The sequence below is a fragment of the Centroberyx affinis genome, unplaced genomic scaffold (assembly GCF_046629955.1).
Source record: "Centroberyx affinis isolate AG114_WGS23_722 - 3 ecotype Tasmania unplaced genomic scaffold, CSIRO-AGI_Caff_v1 ptg000358l_1, whole genome shotgun sequence".
NCBI lineage: Eukaryota > Metazoa > Chordata > Actinopteri > Beryciformes > Berycidae > Centroberyx > Centroberyx affinis.
The window spans coordinates 1180-15368 of NW_027279029.1; the positions used below are offsets into that span (position 1 = coordinate 1180).

Consider the following 14189-nt stretch of genomic DNA (forward strand, 5'->3'; position numbering starts at 1 on the left):
CCCCTGCATCCATCCGTATCCTGATCTGCATAAAAAAAAAAAAAAGAAAAAAAAAAAGGCCACTGTGATGAATAGCAGGTCAGTCGCAGGCAAAGAGGGAAGGTGAGCTATGAAACGTTCACAGACATAAATCTCTCAGTGGAGCAGCGAAAGGGACGTAGATTACGACAGGAAGTGCAGAGCTGTTAACGGAGCAAAGTCGCTACCTGTTTGAATTCAGAGTTTCCCATCATGCACTGCAGGGTGTAGATGATCGGGTCCCCCTTCATGGGCGGCAGAGCCTCCCACGTGACTTCGCAGGAGTTGTCTTCGAGACGCTCCACTTTAGGGGCTGCAGAGGGGGAGGAGTCAGAGGAAGAGAGTGCAGATGCTGTGAATGATACACTAAAGATGGGTGACATCTGTAATGATTGAATATATGTCATCGGATATCAAATACAAAAAAACAACTGATCAACCTAATTGATCGGCCAAGGGTTCTTTTAACAATGAGGAATGTGATGAGATACTTTCTCTGGGACTACAGTTACATTTACTCCTTATATCATATTAACATTTGAAAATGGAAATAACAACATAGCAAAGTAAAGGCATGTAACAATATCCCTTATTAGACATCAATGACTATCGTTCAGGAGTTTGAGAAGGTGTGAGTGGCCGATCAGCATTTATATTAGATTAGATTGCACTTTATTGATCCCTGGGGGAAAATTCAGGTGCCACAGCAGCAGTTGGCACACCAATGCCAAGGAAGTCAAGTACAGGAAGGTAATAATAAAGAAAAAGAGGTAATACAATAAGATAAATGTAATGTACATAATATAAAACTATAAGAAATAAATAAATACAAATCATAAATGCAGATTTGGATAAGTACAAGGATATAGATATATGTAATCCACATGCAACATAGTCAATAGTTTAAGTTATTAGTGCCAGTTAGGAGAGGGGGGTCTAATGGGCCTAGGGTCCCATACATATATACATAACATAATATAATATAATATAATATAATATAATATAATTGACCTCATCACCATTTACTGGAATGACCTATAGTAACCCCAAATGCAAGAAAACAATGAAGTTCATTTGTTTGTGGCGTACATGCAGAGGGTTTCTGTCTGGTTCAAGTTGTGTGAAAGAGGCATTTTTGGTGTTTTAACTGCAGTTAGCCATGGGTAGAGAGTAAATAGACATTACCAAACTGAATTTTCTAAATTAGAATCAGAAATGTTCAGTAATCTATTGATTTCAACTATCAGCACTCAGTAGCTGACTATTTTTCATTGAGAGGTAATCGGTAATTAACGAGGAGTATTTTTCAACCAATTTGCTATAATCACATTGTGATTTGAAGTTATTATGCATGATACTCAATTATACAGCACCAAGCACAGGCAACAAAATACCCTGCACACCGTTATCTTCCAGTGTTAATTGGAATTAATTAATTTGTTAATTTAAAACTTAATCCTTTTAGTATCCAGAAGGACTTGAGTAGGAACGTATTAAGCATACACAGTTGATGCTTGTCTGTTAAATACTGTTGTCTTTTGAACTTTCCAAATTCAAACAAGGACTCAAATGTCCAAAACTATTTTCATGTGTGCAGTGCACTTCCTCTCTGAATCACAGAATTTCAGGGGATTTCTGGATGCGGGGGTTGTCACAAAAACAGTTTGCTTTAAAACAATAGAATTTGCTTTGATACCACAGTGCAGCCTGTGGATGAAGAGTGAATTCCCTACAAGTAAATGTGAGTCCCAACTATTTATTTTCATTAGCAGAGTGGTATAATTATGAAACATGCTATCCTTTAAGTAGTTGGCTTTTTTTAAACGATAGAACAAAAAAATAATAGAAGAAGAAGAAGAAGTTGTTCTATTCAACTGGTAAAAGTGCCCTGGCAATCCTAAAAAAAGTTAAGCCTAACTGCATTAGTCTAACTAGGAGGATTTTTATCAATTGTTGCAGCAATATTCAGCTTAAAACTCGATGTGGAAGTGGATGGCAAATAATCTGAATTCAAACAGTCGAGTCCAATCCACTCAGTTGAGCAACACTGACAAACTGACACACATGCCTTGTTCAAAAGAGCCGCTCCACTGAGAACAAAACCCACATCCTCATTACTGACTTCAAGATGTAGGATCAGAAGAGGCTTCCCAGAGTTTGGTTTACTGAACGACCCCGGCGGATGACGACAGCGGACCGGTGAATCTCTAGCTGACGGGCTTTAATCAAGCGAGAGTCAAACCCGGGTCAACTGAGGTTAAAAGCTGAGCACACTGGCTGTCTGGATGTCAGTAGCGAGTGTTTGTAAAGATACAGATAAGAGAAGGAGAGAGAGAGAGAGACTAAGAACAAGAGCTGCCACTATACCTTTCACGGGGGCTGGAGGAGAGCGTGGGGTGGTGAATGTGTAAACATTGGAGAAGGGCCCTTCGCCCGCCTCATTAAAGGCCTGGATGCGGAACGTGTAAGAGGTAGACTCATTAAGCCTCTGGACTTTGTGTGTGTGGCATGGTCCTTTATACAAGGATATAAATCTGCAATGACAAGAACAAGAGAGAGAGAGAGAGAAGGAGAAAGCGAGACAGGGAGAGAGAGAGGGGGAGAGGGTGAGCAAAAGGGTAAAGACGACAAAAAAGCAAAAGAGATGAATAACTCTTCTGTCAGGGAATATGCAGTGGTATAAAGCAGATCATCAGCGCCTGTCTCCTTATAAGGCGCTCTGTCTGGCGCGTTACTTTCAATGAACCCTCCAATACAATAATCTGAAGCTTTGGCTGAAGCACTAGTCGTCCCTCTGTCTGTTTATCTCCTGTCAGGTTGCTTCCCCTCAGGCCAGACTAATGGGCCACTGACCTGCCGCTCTTGTCCTCCATCTGCAGCTGGTACTGGAGGGCGTCTGAGGTGGCGGCCTTGGCCGGGCCGTCGCCCCACTTGAGCCTGAGGGTCTGGTGGCTGAAGGCGGTGCACTCCAGGCGGGGCGGCTGCGGGGGCAGGGGCTTCGTCTTCAGCTTAAAGGTGTGACTAAAGGGGCCGGCGCCCAGGCTGTTCAGGGCCTGGATTCGGATCCTGAAACACAAGCAAGGAGAGGGAAACCGAGATCAGAGGGATGTAAAGAAGAGTTGATCTGAGCAGAAACACTACAGTGACTTAAAGGTGCCATAAGTACCATTTTTATTTCCCCATATTAATATAGCTGCAAAAGCGTTGTTGATCAATACCAATGATACTCAATGATTGCCTCACCAGATTTCAGGCTTTCAAAACTCACTTTTGATTTGTTTATTTAATAGTAGGGACAGTGCATATTAATGAACATTCAAAACCAAATGTAAATATGCCAGATTTAGCCACCAGGCTAATTTTCATCTGTTGTCCCTTGGCAGGTTGATGTCACAGTTAAGATTTCCAGCCCTGACTCTATTTTTGAACAAAAACTCCCCGTCTGTTGGCATTTTTTCAACACACTTCCAATCTCACATTTTCCGTCCTCTCACTGATGGAGGACGGTGCTAGGGGCGAGCGGCCGGCGTCACAAAACATTTCAGTTACAAAGGCTAAAAAGCCTTGATCTCAAGCCAAAAACACAAATGTCAAAGCAGTATTATTACTACAGTATTTTGCATCATGATACACTACACATATCTGTTGGATCTCTACTCTAATAAGCTAGCTTGCATATCCACTGTGAACAGTGACTATATTTTTGTCAATTACATGACATATAGAGCTCGACAAAGGTCATAGATTGCGTAATGCCCCTTTAGTTTTTGAATATGTTCATGCCATATTCAGAGTGAATCTCGTATCTGTTGGGATGCTCAAAGAGCAATAATTAGGTTCTGAAAAAAAAACTCAAACTCATAAGTGAATTCAAATTACCTTGTTGTTTGTAGTGCAAGCAGCTGAGCACTTATAAAATTGTGCCTCTTCCTTGTAAAGCTTCTGCTGGCACATTACAAATGAATTAACAAGTGAATAATAAGCGAATAAACCTGTATGCAGAGAGGGTTATTTGAATTAGACTAGAGCCAGCTGCAAATGTGCTGCTCTGTCTTCCAACTGACGTTACAGTTTATTACTCTGACTTTGGAGCTTGTGTCAAAAGACAGACAATGTTTAATGGAGTGAACGGATCGACGTCACGTTACATGATTTCTGGGTACTTAAGTCGAAAGTTTTCACACCGCTCTTACTGCTTTTTTCAAGCAGGTAATGTGCTAAGATGCCAAGTGCAGCTTTAATTCTACTTTTTGTGTCCCCTTGACTCTACTGTGAGGAAGGCACGTACCTGTAGCTGGTGTCAGGCTGCAGATGCTGGATGATGTATTTGGTGACGGGGCCGACGACGATGGGCTGGCGCTCTCCCAGGTCGATCAGGTAGGAAGTGATCTCAGAGCCGTGGTCACATGGGGGTTCCCAGCAAAGACCCAGGCAGGTGGATGGAGAGTAGAGCGGCGGCGGCGGGGAGCCGTTGTCGTCCTCTTCCTCGTCTTCCTCCGCGTCCACTGAAGCCTCGTACCCGTGCAGGTCGGACTCCTTCAGTGCGTGGACGCTGCTGACGGCCGCAGGCACGGAGCAGGGCGTCTGGCACAACACTGCCTCGCTGAAGGGCCCCACGCCGGCCACGTTCACAGCCTGCACAACAGCAAGAGATATACAGTATGTAAACAATTCACTTTGTCCAAGATGGACATTCACATGCGTAATGACCACGTTTGACCACAAGGTGGAGTTCTAATGTAAAAATACCCAGTTTGACTTTCACCAAATCCTGACAGGATTGTCGGGATGATCAGGTTTTCACTTGCTGGCCAAGCTATAAAATCAGAAATCACTACATATTTGGAAATCTAGGACCACAAAACAGAAATCACAAATATCTCTTGTTTAAGATTTGAGTGAAGCATAAGGTCTCCAGTGAGGTTAAGGCTAAATTTAAGGTTGAGGTTAGGTTTCTAATCCACTGTTATGGTGAAATTTATGAGTCCCAGCTTTGCAGCTTGATCAGAGAGCAACAGCCCACATAGTTTACAGCAGAGCTTCTCAAACATTTTCATGTCAAGGATGCCCAAGGACCAGATTTAGTCCCAGGGAGCCACATGGGAAGATTTTTGTTGTTGTTGGTTTAGGATTGAATTATAGAACTATCTAACACTAAATGTAGAGTGAAACCTATGATTAGAATAGTCATTCTTAGACACCCTCTAATTGGTATAATTTGTAGTGAATTAAATTACAGTGCAATTAATCTATTCTACCCTCTGGAACCTCCTCTAGCCACCTTGGGGGACCCCATTTTGAGAATCACTGGCTTACAGGACTGGAAAACAATTATGGACACAAAGGAGGCAGAATATTCCCAATTAAATTACTTAACACAGGGCATGGGGACATTATAAAGGTGAGGCGGCGTGTATGTAATGCTCACCTGCACCCGGGAGAAGTAGTTAGTTGCAGGGAGCAGCCCCTTCATCTCGTGGCTGAGTCCCGGTCCGCTGTAACACATCTGCATGCTGCCCTCAGCTGCTCCCCACTCCAGACGAAACTCTGACACAGGAGCTCCGTTGCAGGGCGGGGCCTAGACACACACACACACCAAAGGAAAAAAGCCTATCAGCACTTCATCATATTCTCAGGGTGATGCATGTGATATTCATGATCTGTGTGCATCAGTGAGGGAGGTGAAGTGGAGCAGGGCCGGGTCTTACCTCCCAGCTCACCACGACACAGCTGGGGGATTTGCATGTGGTGTTGGGAGACTTGCAGGGCTCCGGGGCCCCGGGGCCGGTGGTCACCTCGCACCGCTCCGAGAGAGGCCCGAACTATCAGCACAAAAAGCACAAATGTAATGTAAAACAGAAAAATGTCATATTGCATTTTATCACACTGGGTGAGGGAGTGATTAAAGCATGCAGCTGAAAAATGAATCCTTTTTCGACGTTACTGACACGTCAGTTTTGATAGCCTTTCTCACCCCGGCCTTGTTCGCTGCCTTGAGCCGGAAGCTGTAGGTTTTGCCAGGCAGTAAGCTTCCCACGGTGCAGTCCAGCTCCGGGCCTTGGTAAACCTCCCTGCTCTCCTCAGACTGCGGCCCACTCACTTCTACACTGTAGCAGGACACCAGGCTGCCTCCGTCTACCTGAGGGGGACCTGGGAAATTTGCAACAGGCAACGGTCATAACTCGATACACTTTAAATAGGGCATTTCTCAGAAAAAAAAAAAAATTTGATAAACATAAAGACACAAACATCGAAATAATACAAAACACGATGCACACAGAAGCTCAGTGCCTCGAGGTATGGGTTCGCAACACAAATAAAAATGCATCGACAGAAGCTAGAATGCAACCCACACAGATTTGAGTTGGAGAGGAATGACTCACCCCAGCGCAGTTGCACCTCCCTGGCTTTGGGCTTGCCCACCAGCCGAGGGGGCTGGCAGGGCCCCGGGGGCACCGCGGGAGTCTGGACCTGCAGGGTCTCCGACAGCTTGCAAGGGGAGACAACACACCAATTAAGACAGAGAGAAAATAACAAATCGACAATCTTACTCCCTCTCTCTCTCCCCCCCCCTCTCCCTCTCTCTCACACACACACACACACACACACAATGGGTACGGATCGTCATTTTCACCACCTTATCACAACGATTCAGGCTACAACAACAACAATTTGCCAGGGGAAACAAATGTGAATGCAACGAACACTGCTATTCAGAGAAATATGCTCTATTCCGAATAAATCCATGGATAAAGTAAGACAGATTGTCTGGTAAAAAAATCTGTCTTTTTCAGACTCAACTTCTGTGACAAAAGGCAAACATGTGAGTGTTATGTCACGTTGTGCTGCACCAAAAAGACAGGAGCTTGCCACCATGAGTCATGTTTCTTTACAAGCCCCATCATGAATAAATGCATGCACTAACAGCTGATGAAGAAATTAATGAAGAGCGTCTGTGAACTGAACTAATTAAGAAAAACATCCTCTGACACATGCAGGGAGGGTTAATCGATTAGAGGCCTTTGTCTTGTACTTACACACCAGGAAGTGTAGACTAATCCCCCCAACATAGGAGACTAGCTGAATGACAATTTCTTATTAAAACTCCCATAAATAGAGTGCATATCTAGAATTATTCATGTCAAATTTATCAGATCAACCGTGGGAACCGATAAGGTTTACGGCTGGCTGCCAGAACATGTGTACCACAGAAAACACTTACAGTGAACATAGCTGCAATACCGAGAAATGTGACAAAATGAAAGAGCAAACAGAAAAACAGCGCACAATTATCAGGTTTTATAGCTATATTGCTGTGTGGACTCACTGCACTTGCCAACATGTGAATTATGAGTATGTGTGCCTATGTTGGGACTGATTCTTACAAACTGTAAGCATAGTCTGGTTTGCAATTTTAAATCAAGTTACATTTTCTTATCAGTATTTCACTTATTCAAGTACGATCTTGGCACTCGTGCATGTACATTCATGAGACTAAAAATAGGTGCCAGTTTATGTTTCCTTTCCACCTGTAATCAAATAAAACCGTAACTGATCAACAAACTCTTTGAATTCCTGCGGTGGTACACAGGACTCGTGCGCGAGTGTATGTCCGCGTGCGTTGCTGAATGACTCACCGGGCTCTGCCCCCCCTCACTCATGCAGTAAACTCGGGTCTGGTAGGAGCAGCCAGGCTTCAAGCCTTCACACACATGCTCCATGGCTGGCCCCGAGTACACCAGCTCCCACGACAAGCCTAAGTACAAAAAAAGAAAAACACTGTCACTGTTTCCAATCTCTAAAAGATCAATTTCCCCAATGGAATTTAATTCATAGTGCGCAACATTTTCTTTATCACCACTTGTAACGTACCGCTTAGGCCCTCAGATAGCTCCACAACGTACTTAGTGACTTCTGCCCCGCCGTTATCTTTCGGAGGTTCTGAAAAGCAAAAAAAAAAAGAACAAAAACATCATTATCAAACGGCACTGTTTGGTAAGTGCTTCAGCTAGATGGTAGCATTGAAAAATGTTTGTAGAGAAATGGCTTGTGACTCTCGTTGAACACTTGACAACTATCAACGCTATTGACAACATTTCGATCCCCAATTGGATCTTTGTCAGGTGATCAGATGGGGATTGAAACCAACCTTGTCAATTTAACAAATTAAATTGTTGCGAGCATTCAACAAGAGTCGCAAGCCAAATCTACATCCTCTACAAATTAGATGCCTGTGGTGTACACAGTTTGGCTCAGCACCAAAGAAATGGGATGTGCGTAAGGACTATTAGAAACTAGGCTTGAAAATTTTCAATTAGAGAAATGGAGATCAGCGGCAAGAGCTCACCCCAGGCCATCTTGAAGCTGTTGGGCAGGACTCTTCCCCTGATGACGGGCCTGCAGGGGCTGCTGGGTCTGTCTGGGCTGGTGGTGAACTCCGCCACCTGGCTAGGGTTACTCTTCCCCTCTGTGTTGTACGCCGCCACCTGCAGGGAGGGCAAGCACACTGGCAGTCAAGAGTCACATTTTTCTTGTCAGAATATTGCCTACTGTTTGCCTAGATAGTCAGTGGGGGCATGTGCATAAAGGTCATCATATTTCCTGATAACAAGCGCTGACTAGACACTGCGAGAAGGGTAATGAAGGGATCTGAGAGACGGAGGGAGTGGAGCGCTCTCAGCCGGAAACTGTAATGGCCCCAGACAAATTCACATTATCAAATAGATTCAGCCCCTTAAATCCACCCATAGGTTTTGACACAACGCTATTTAGACACTACAAACAAAAACAATAAAAAAAAAAAAAAAAAAAAAAAAAGAGGAGGCAATGAGGGGAAAGTGCTTTCGTGGCATTTGCATTTCATTGTGGCACATCTGCTACGATATGCAAATCTCCTGTGAGCCTGCTGAGAGCTCATCCTCATACTGTACCAAGACAAACCTGCGCAGCACCCAGCCTCCCCTCACACTGCGCAGCTGGATAATTGGAAATGAGGTAGTGAGTCTCAGGAGTGACTAATGAACATTTCGATCATTTCGGCATATGGAAGAGGCTTTGATAGGAGCTTAATGGTGTTTTGTTGGAGCAATACAATACTTTTTGCCATCTCTGAAGACAAAAAGTTGACTGCCATGTTTAGGGTTCTGTTCTGATCTGGATTTTTGGGGTTTATTTTTTATTTTATTTTACATGAACAGGATTTGTCTATTCACAACAAATGTATGCAGTAATGTGATTTCATTTTCTTTTAAACTATGTGCAGCAACTTCTAAAATGCTGGTGTGGAGGTTCTGACTTGTGCTATACATAGACAACTTTTGCACCTAGTTATACAGTTGATACAAGGCTATTTAGCAAAGCTGACTATAAGCGGGTTTGTTAAATAACATTGTTACAATTAACTTCTATAATGAAATCAAATAATTCGGCACTGTATTTGTTATTTTTTTCCTCCAACCATGTGCTCTGTGGCAGATGAAAACTTCACCTTTTCCTCTGCCCCACAGCTCTGTTACTTCTTTAAGGCCTATAATATAACCATACTTTATTATGCAACAATAAGAGTAATTATTTTAACAGCAATGTGGAGAATTAAAAAAACAAGAGGCACATGCCACAGTGTCATAAATTGACCCGTTTGATGACAGGCTTTAAGGCTACAAGACAAAAGAGAAATCCTCAAACACGCTGTTTTCAGAATAATATGTATTGGGGGCGGAGGAGGGCCAAGGGCAAAATGCCACTTGATATTCAACAAAGTATAGGTCAAGTATAAACGAAAGCAGAGGCTCAGAATAGTCAACCAGAGATGACGATGAACTGAATTAATTCGTTTAATTTCTAGCCTACTGCAGAATGCAAAGCACAATCAATTCTTCTATTAGGTTTCATGAGAAAAAGACTGAAACCCCATTATAGCATCCTAGACTACCCTATAATAGATGAAACGGACATTGAAATAATTCGGCCTTAAGGCTATGAGATAACAAGCTTTTAGCCTGCACAAAGATGCAGAAACCTCTCCCACATTTCTGGCCTAGAACTGAACATACTGAAAACAAGAATGACTTTTAAACAGCTGTCAGTCAATGATAACAATACCTTCTGGGTGATAATCACAGCTTTTCTGAGAAGTGAAAATGAATCACTGAAGTTTGAAGTCTAGCTATCCATTCCACCGTTAGACTTAACATGAGACGCGCACTTGAACTCTTAATGTCACTAATGACACTAACAGAAATAATGCTTCCTTTCAGAGTTTCTTACAGAGTTTGGAAGCCTGTAACTGAGGTGAGCTGGTAAGGAAAGTGCAGAGGTGATCCTGTGTGTGAGGGAACGTGTCTTTTTTTTCTTCTAAGGACACTAATTTTCATTCACTGGCTAAAGTGACTGATGGAGTCGAGTATTTACCAGCCAACTAGATTTTTAGAATTGAACAGAACCTCCAAATGATGCCTGGTTTCCTGCCAAAGTGGCTGGTGGCATCGACAAACTTGCCAGGGAAAATAATTACTTAATTAATAATAATTTACCAGCATTCCATTACCGATGTTTATAACGCAACATATGCCCTTTGGTGGACGCTTCTATTACAAGTATCATGAGTGAATACATGTTTAGCATGGGTGGCCCCAGAGGGAACTGAACCCCCAAACTCTGGTAGTGTTAATTTCTACCAACTGAGCTACAATGACAAGCAGAGAAAGAGAAAGAGAAAGAGAAAGAGAAAGAGAAAGAGAAAGAGAAAGAGAGAAAATCTGAGTCGGCTCGGTCTGCTGCTTTCCAAGCTTCTAAAAATCACTTTTCCTGATGCATCCTCACTTGCCGCATGAGGTTTGCTGTGTTTTTTTTATTATCTTCTTTCCCAATGACTAAGACATTGATTGCGCACATATTGCGTCTTGCATTTCTCCCTTTGTGACACTGTGAAACTGTCAAAGCAGTGACAATCTTTTCCTAAAGACACCTTCCTCACTGGATCGCCTTCTTTAAAATCAGTGAATTAAGTGACCACTGATATGATAGATTTGAACAAAAAGTCAAGTGGATTGTGACTGGGAACGTCACGTGTCCTTGCAATGCTAACTATCTGGCTATAACAGGTGAAAGGTTTGGGCACCTGTGATGCGTGGGAGCCATTTAGCAGTCAAATGATGAGTCAGTCACAGAGAGACAAAGAGAAAGAAAGAGAGCGACACAGAGAGAAAGACACTTGTCTATCCCTGAACTCAGTCATATAACTGCCAGCTTAAAAGCCATCACGGCTCGAACGCTCAGCTTGACTCGTTCCAGTCAGTCAGTGTGTGTTGGTGTGTGTGTGTTGGGGGAGAAGGGTGGGTTTCGATGGCAGTCATCATTTCCCACTGCACTGAATTAGCCCCTTATTGGGGCCCTGCATGTGATGAGCTGCGGAGTCGTCGTGCTTATGCTGTCAGTTGCCCACCGCCCTGCTGGCAGAATCCTGCAAACGGATGAGTCATAGGGCCGCTGTGAGCCTCAGCACCCTCCCTGCCCGAAGCCTGTCCCCTCCACGCACACACACGCACCCAACTGCAGCCTAAATTAAACCTGTGGATCACCGACTCAGCGTAGATTGCACACATCACAAGGCACATCACACTCACCCGAAACTTGTACTTAGTACTCCTGTGGAGGTTCCTGACGGTGCAGGAGAGGTCCTCGCCGTCGTAGCTTGGCTGGAAGCCATATCCCTGGGACAAAGACAAATGACAAAGGGAGAAAGAAAACAACCAGGTGAGCAATGGCTTATAAGACAGCCGAGGTAGCATACAAAACAAAGTGGGCTGAAGGAGAGAAACAACTACAGGGGATTGGGGACTTTTTTTTATTGTTTTTCTCTGGCAGGCACTATGTCTGTAAGAAGTCTGCTTGAGGCAGTGCAGGCAGGGGTGACAGTAGCAATATTTCCATCCAACTGTCAAGCAAATTTCAGGCAAACTGTTGAAATGTTGCACAAAAATAAATTGTGAGTTAGGTGCGTTTCCATCAGCTGGACTGAAGAAAATAATGGGGTGCCTGAATGTAGAAAGCAGCTACATGAGAATGCACATATAACAGAAACATGGAAAGAGTCTTCAAGAATGAATTAGTGTTGTGCAACTTGCTGAACCATATTTCATGTTCTCTTAAAATAAAAACAGTGAAATGCACTTGGCAATATTGTACTGCAGCACTGCGACCACAACGATGGGGGCAACCACCTGTATGACATTTCTGCGAGGTCATGGTGGACAGTAAAAACTACTTACTTACTGTCATTTATTCATGAGCTTCCATTGCAATTTATCGCAGAACTTCTTTATTGACAAAAGAAATGTATTCAGCCTCAAGCGAGCATTTGTTCACTTTTGGGTGAAATTTAGGAAATTGTTTTGAAATGTGCCGTTTTCCATTTAGCTTTTCTGATTTGATACATCACAGTTCACATAAAAATGCTTGAGAAAAAGAGAAAGAGCTTGAGAATGAGTCTGTAAAGAGACTTCCTACCGAGCCTTCCTCCTCCATCTCCAGGATGTAGTAGATGTCGTCCTCCTTGGGAGAGCCGGTGGGCCTCTGCCACTGCAGACACAGCCAGGTCACCCCCGCCTTCACCAGCTCCGGAGGGAGGGGGGGCAACGGCACACTGCACGAGGTGAACAGGTCCACCACTTCGCTGAACTCGCTGCGGAGGGCAGGAAAAGACGAGAAGAGAGGAGAATGGGAGAAAATGGGAGACAGAAAGACAGAGAGAGAGTCACACACACACACACACACAGAGACAGAGTGAATGGCAGAAACCAGAAACACCAAGATGGATAACAGCGAGGGTTAGCAAGTGAAGACCCCTACCTTACACCCATGTCGTTTTTGGCTGCAAGGCGGAAGGAGTATCTTGAGGCTGGTGAAAGCTTGGTCACTCGATACTGCTTCTGAGGTCCATAGTAGCACTGCTCATACATCCCAGTGCCCTTCCCCTTCAGAGAACAAAGACTTTCAGTTTGAGGAACAGGTAACTTGATGTCTCTGCTGCAGATTAAGTAAATATATCAAAGTGTAGTGTGCTGTTCAACATGGCATTCAGAGTGAGTCTAAGAGTACCTCGTCCCATTGAAGAATGTAGTTTTGGATTTTGGAACCGTTGTCACATGGAGGCTGTGGATATAAATAGCGTGATTATTTTCAACAATATCTCAACCAGATATATATGAAATACATAAAACCAGTGAAATCTGTTTTAAGCCCCCCTGGCCCCACTCTATTATTTACTGGTATTGTTTTTCATAGTGGTACCAAGGAGCATATAACTCCTAAACAAAAACAGGACCTGACACTGCCATTTTACTTAAATTGTACATAGATTGCCAGTTCTTCTTATGCACTTTATATGCTTATTTATTAGTATTGTATGATAATGATGATGACTTATGCCTATGTATTATTAATTATTGTGACTTGGTGTGTCCCTGTGTTTAATGTTGTTCGTTGTTTATGTTTTAATGTTGCTCAAAGTCTTTAAATATATTGGATGTTGCTCATTTGTGTGCAGCACAAATTCCCTCCGGGGCAATAAAGGTTTCATTCATCAATGCTGATGCTGACTGAAAAATACATTAAATTTCATAGACGCACTGAAACTGAGTGTAGAGAATGTAAATGTTGAGGGAGGGTAATATACTTAAGAAAACTGTACCAAGAATTTAGAAGGCTTGAACTTTATGTTGCTCAATTAGAAATCTAGGGCAAATCATTTCAGATAATTGACAGACAGAAGTCATAAAAAAGCAAATATTCAGCTCTAGTAACAGCGAATCAGGTGCATCCAGGTGCGCACACTTTTTGTTGAACTTTTATTTATCCGGGGCAGGTTTGCTGAGCGTGCATGCTCTCCCTCAGCAGTACCTTGCTACACCCTCACACAGTTACGCTCACTCACACCTGGGAGCTGCTCTGTGCAACCGCAATCTTCTGCTGGCAAGTGAGCAACTTCGCTGAAGCCGCAGCAGGTTAAGTACCTTGCTGGAGGGCATCTCAGCAGCAGTTGTTGAGGGAGGGGAGATTGCCTCTCATTCACTTCTCCTAATTTTCCCAGCCAGTTCAGGGACTTGAACTGACGACCTTCCAGTCACTAACCTGCTTCTCTTACCTTAAGGCTACGTAAGCCAACAAATAGT

At 43.4% G+C, this 14189-nt stretch overlaps 1 protein-coding gene across 1 annotated transcript in view; it reads right to left on the reverse strand.

Moving 5' to 3' along the window:
* Window positions 1–206: 206 nt before the first annotated feature.
* The window catches only part of fndc3a (fibronectin type III domain containing 3A), a gene marked incomplete at its 3' end in the record, with an annotated part of 55238 nt that continues 41255 nt past the window's right edge, over window positions 207–14189 (reverse strand). The window contains exons 11-25 of the mRNA XM_071515511.1: window positions 13117–13170; window positions 12868–12992; window positions 12526–12700; window positions 11643–11729; window positions 8366–8504; window positions 7891–7959; window positions 7656–7774; window positions 6402–6507; window positions 5993–6168; window positions 5727–5840; window positions 5447–5596; window positions 4307–4653; window positions 2872–3084; window positions 2386–2552; window positions 207–331 (exon numbers count right to left, since the gene is read on the reverse strand). Of these exons, the coding sequence (XP_071371612.1) occupies window positions 207–331; window positions 2386–2552; window positions 2872–3084; window positions 4307–4653; window positions 5447–5596; window positions 5727–5840; window positions 5993–6168; window positions 6402–6507; window positions 7656–7774; window positions 7891–7959; window positions 8366–8504; window positions 11643–11729; window positions 12526–12700; window positions 12868–12992; window positions 13117–13170 (2166 nt within the window). The remainder of the gene's footprint in view (window positions 332–2385; window positions 2553–2871; window positions 3085–4306; window positions 4654–5446; window positions 5597–5726; window positions 5841–5992; window positions 6169–6401; window positions 6508–7655; window positions 7775–7890; window positions 7960–8365; window positions 8505–11642; window positions 11730–12525; window positions 12701–12867; window positions 12993–13116; window positions 13171–14189) is intronic.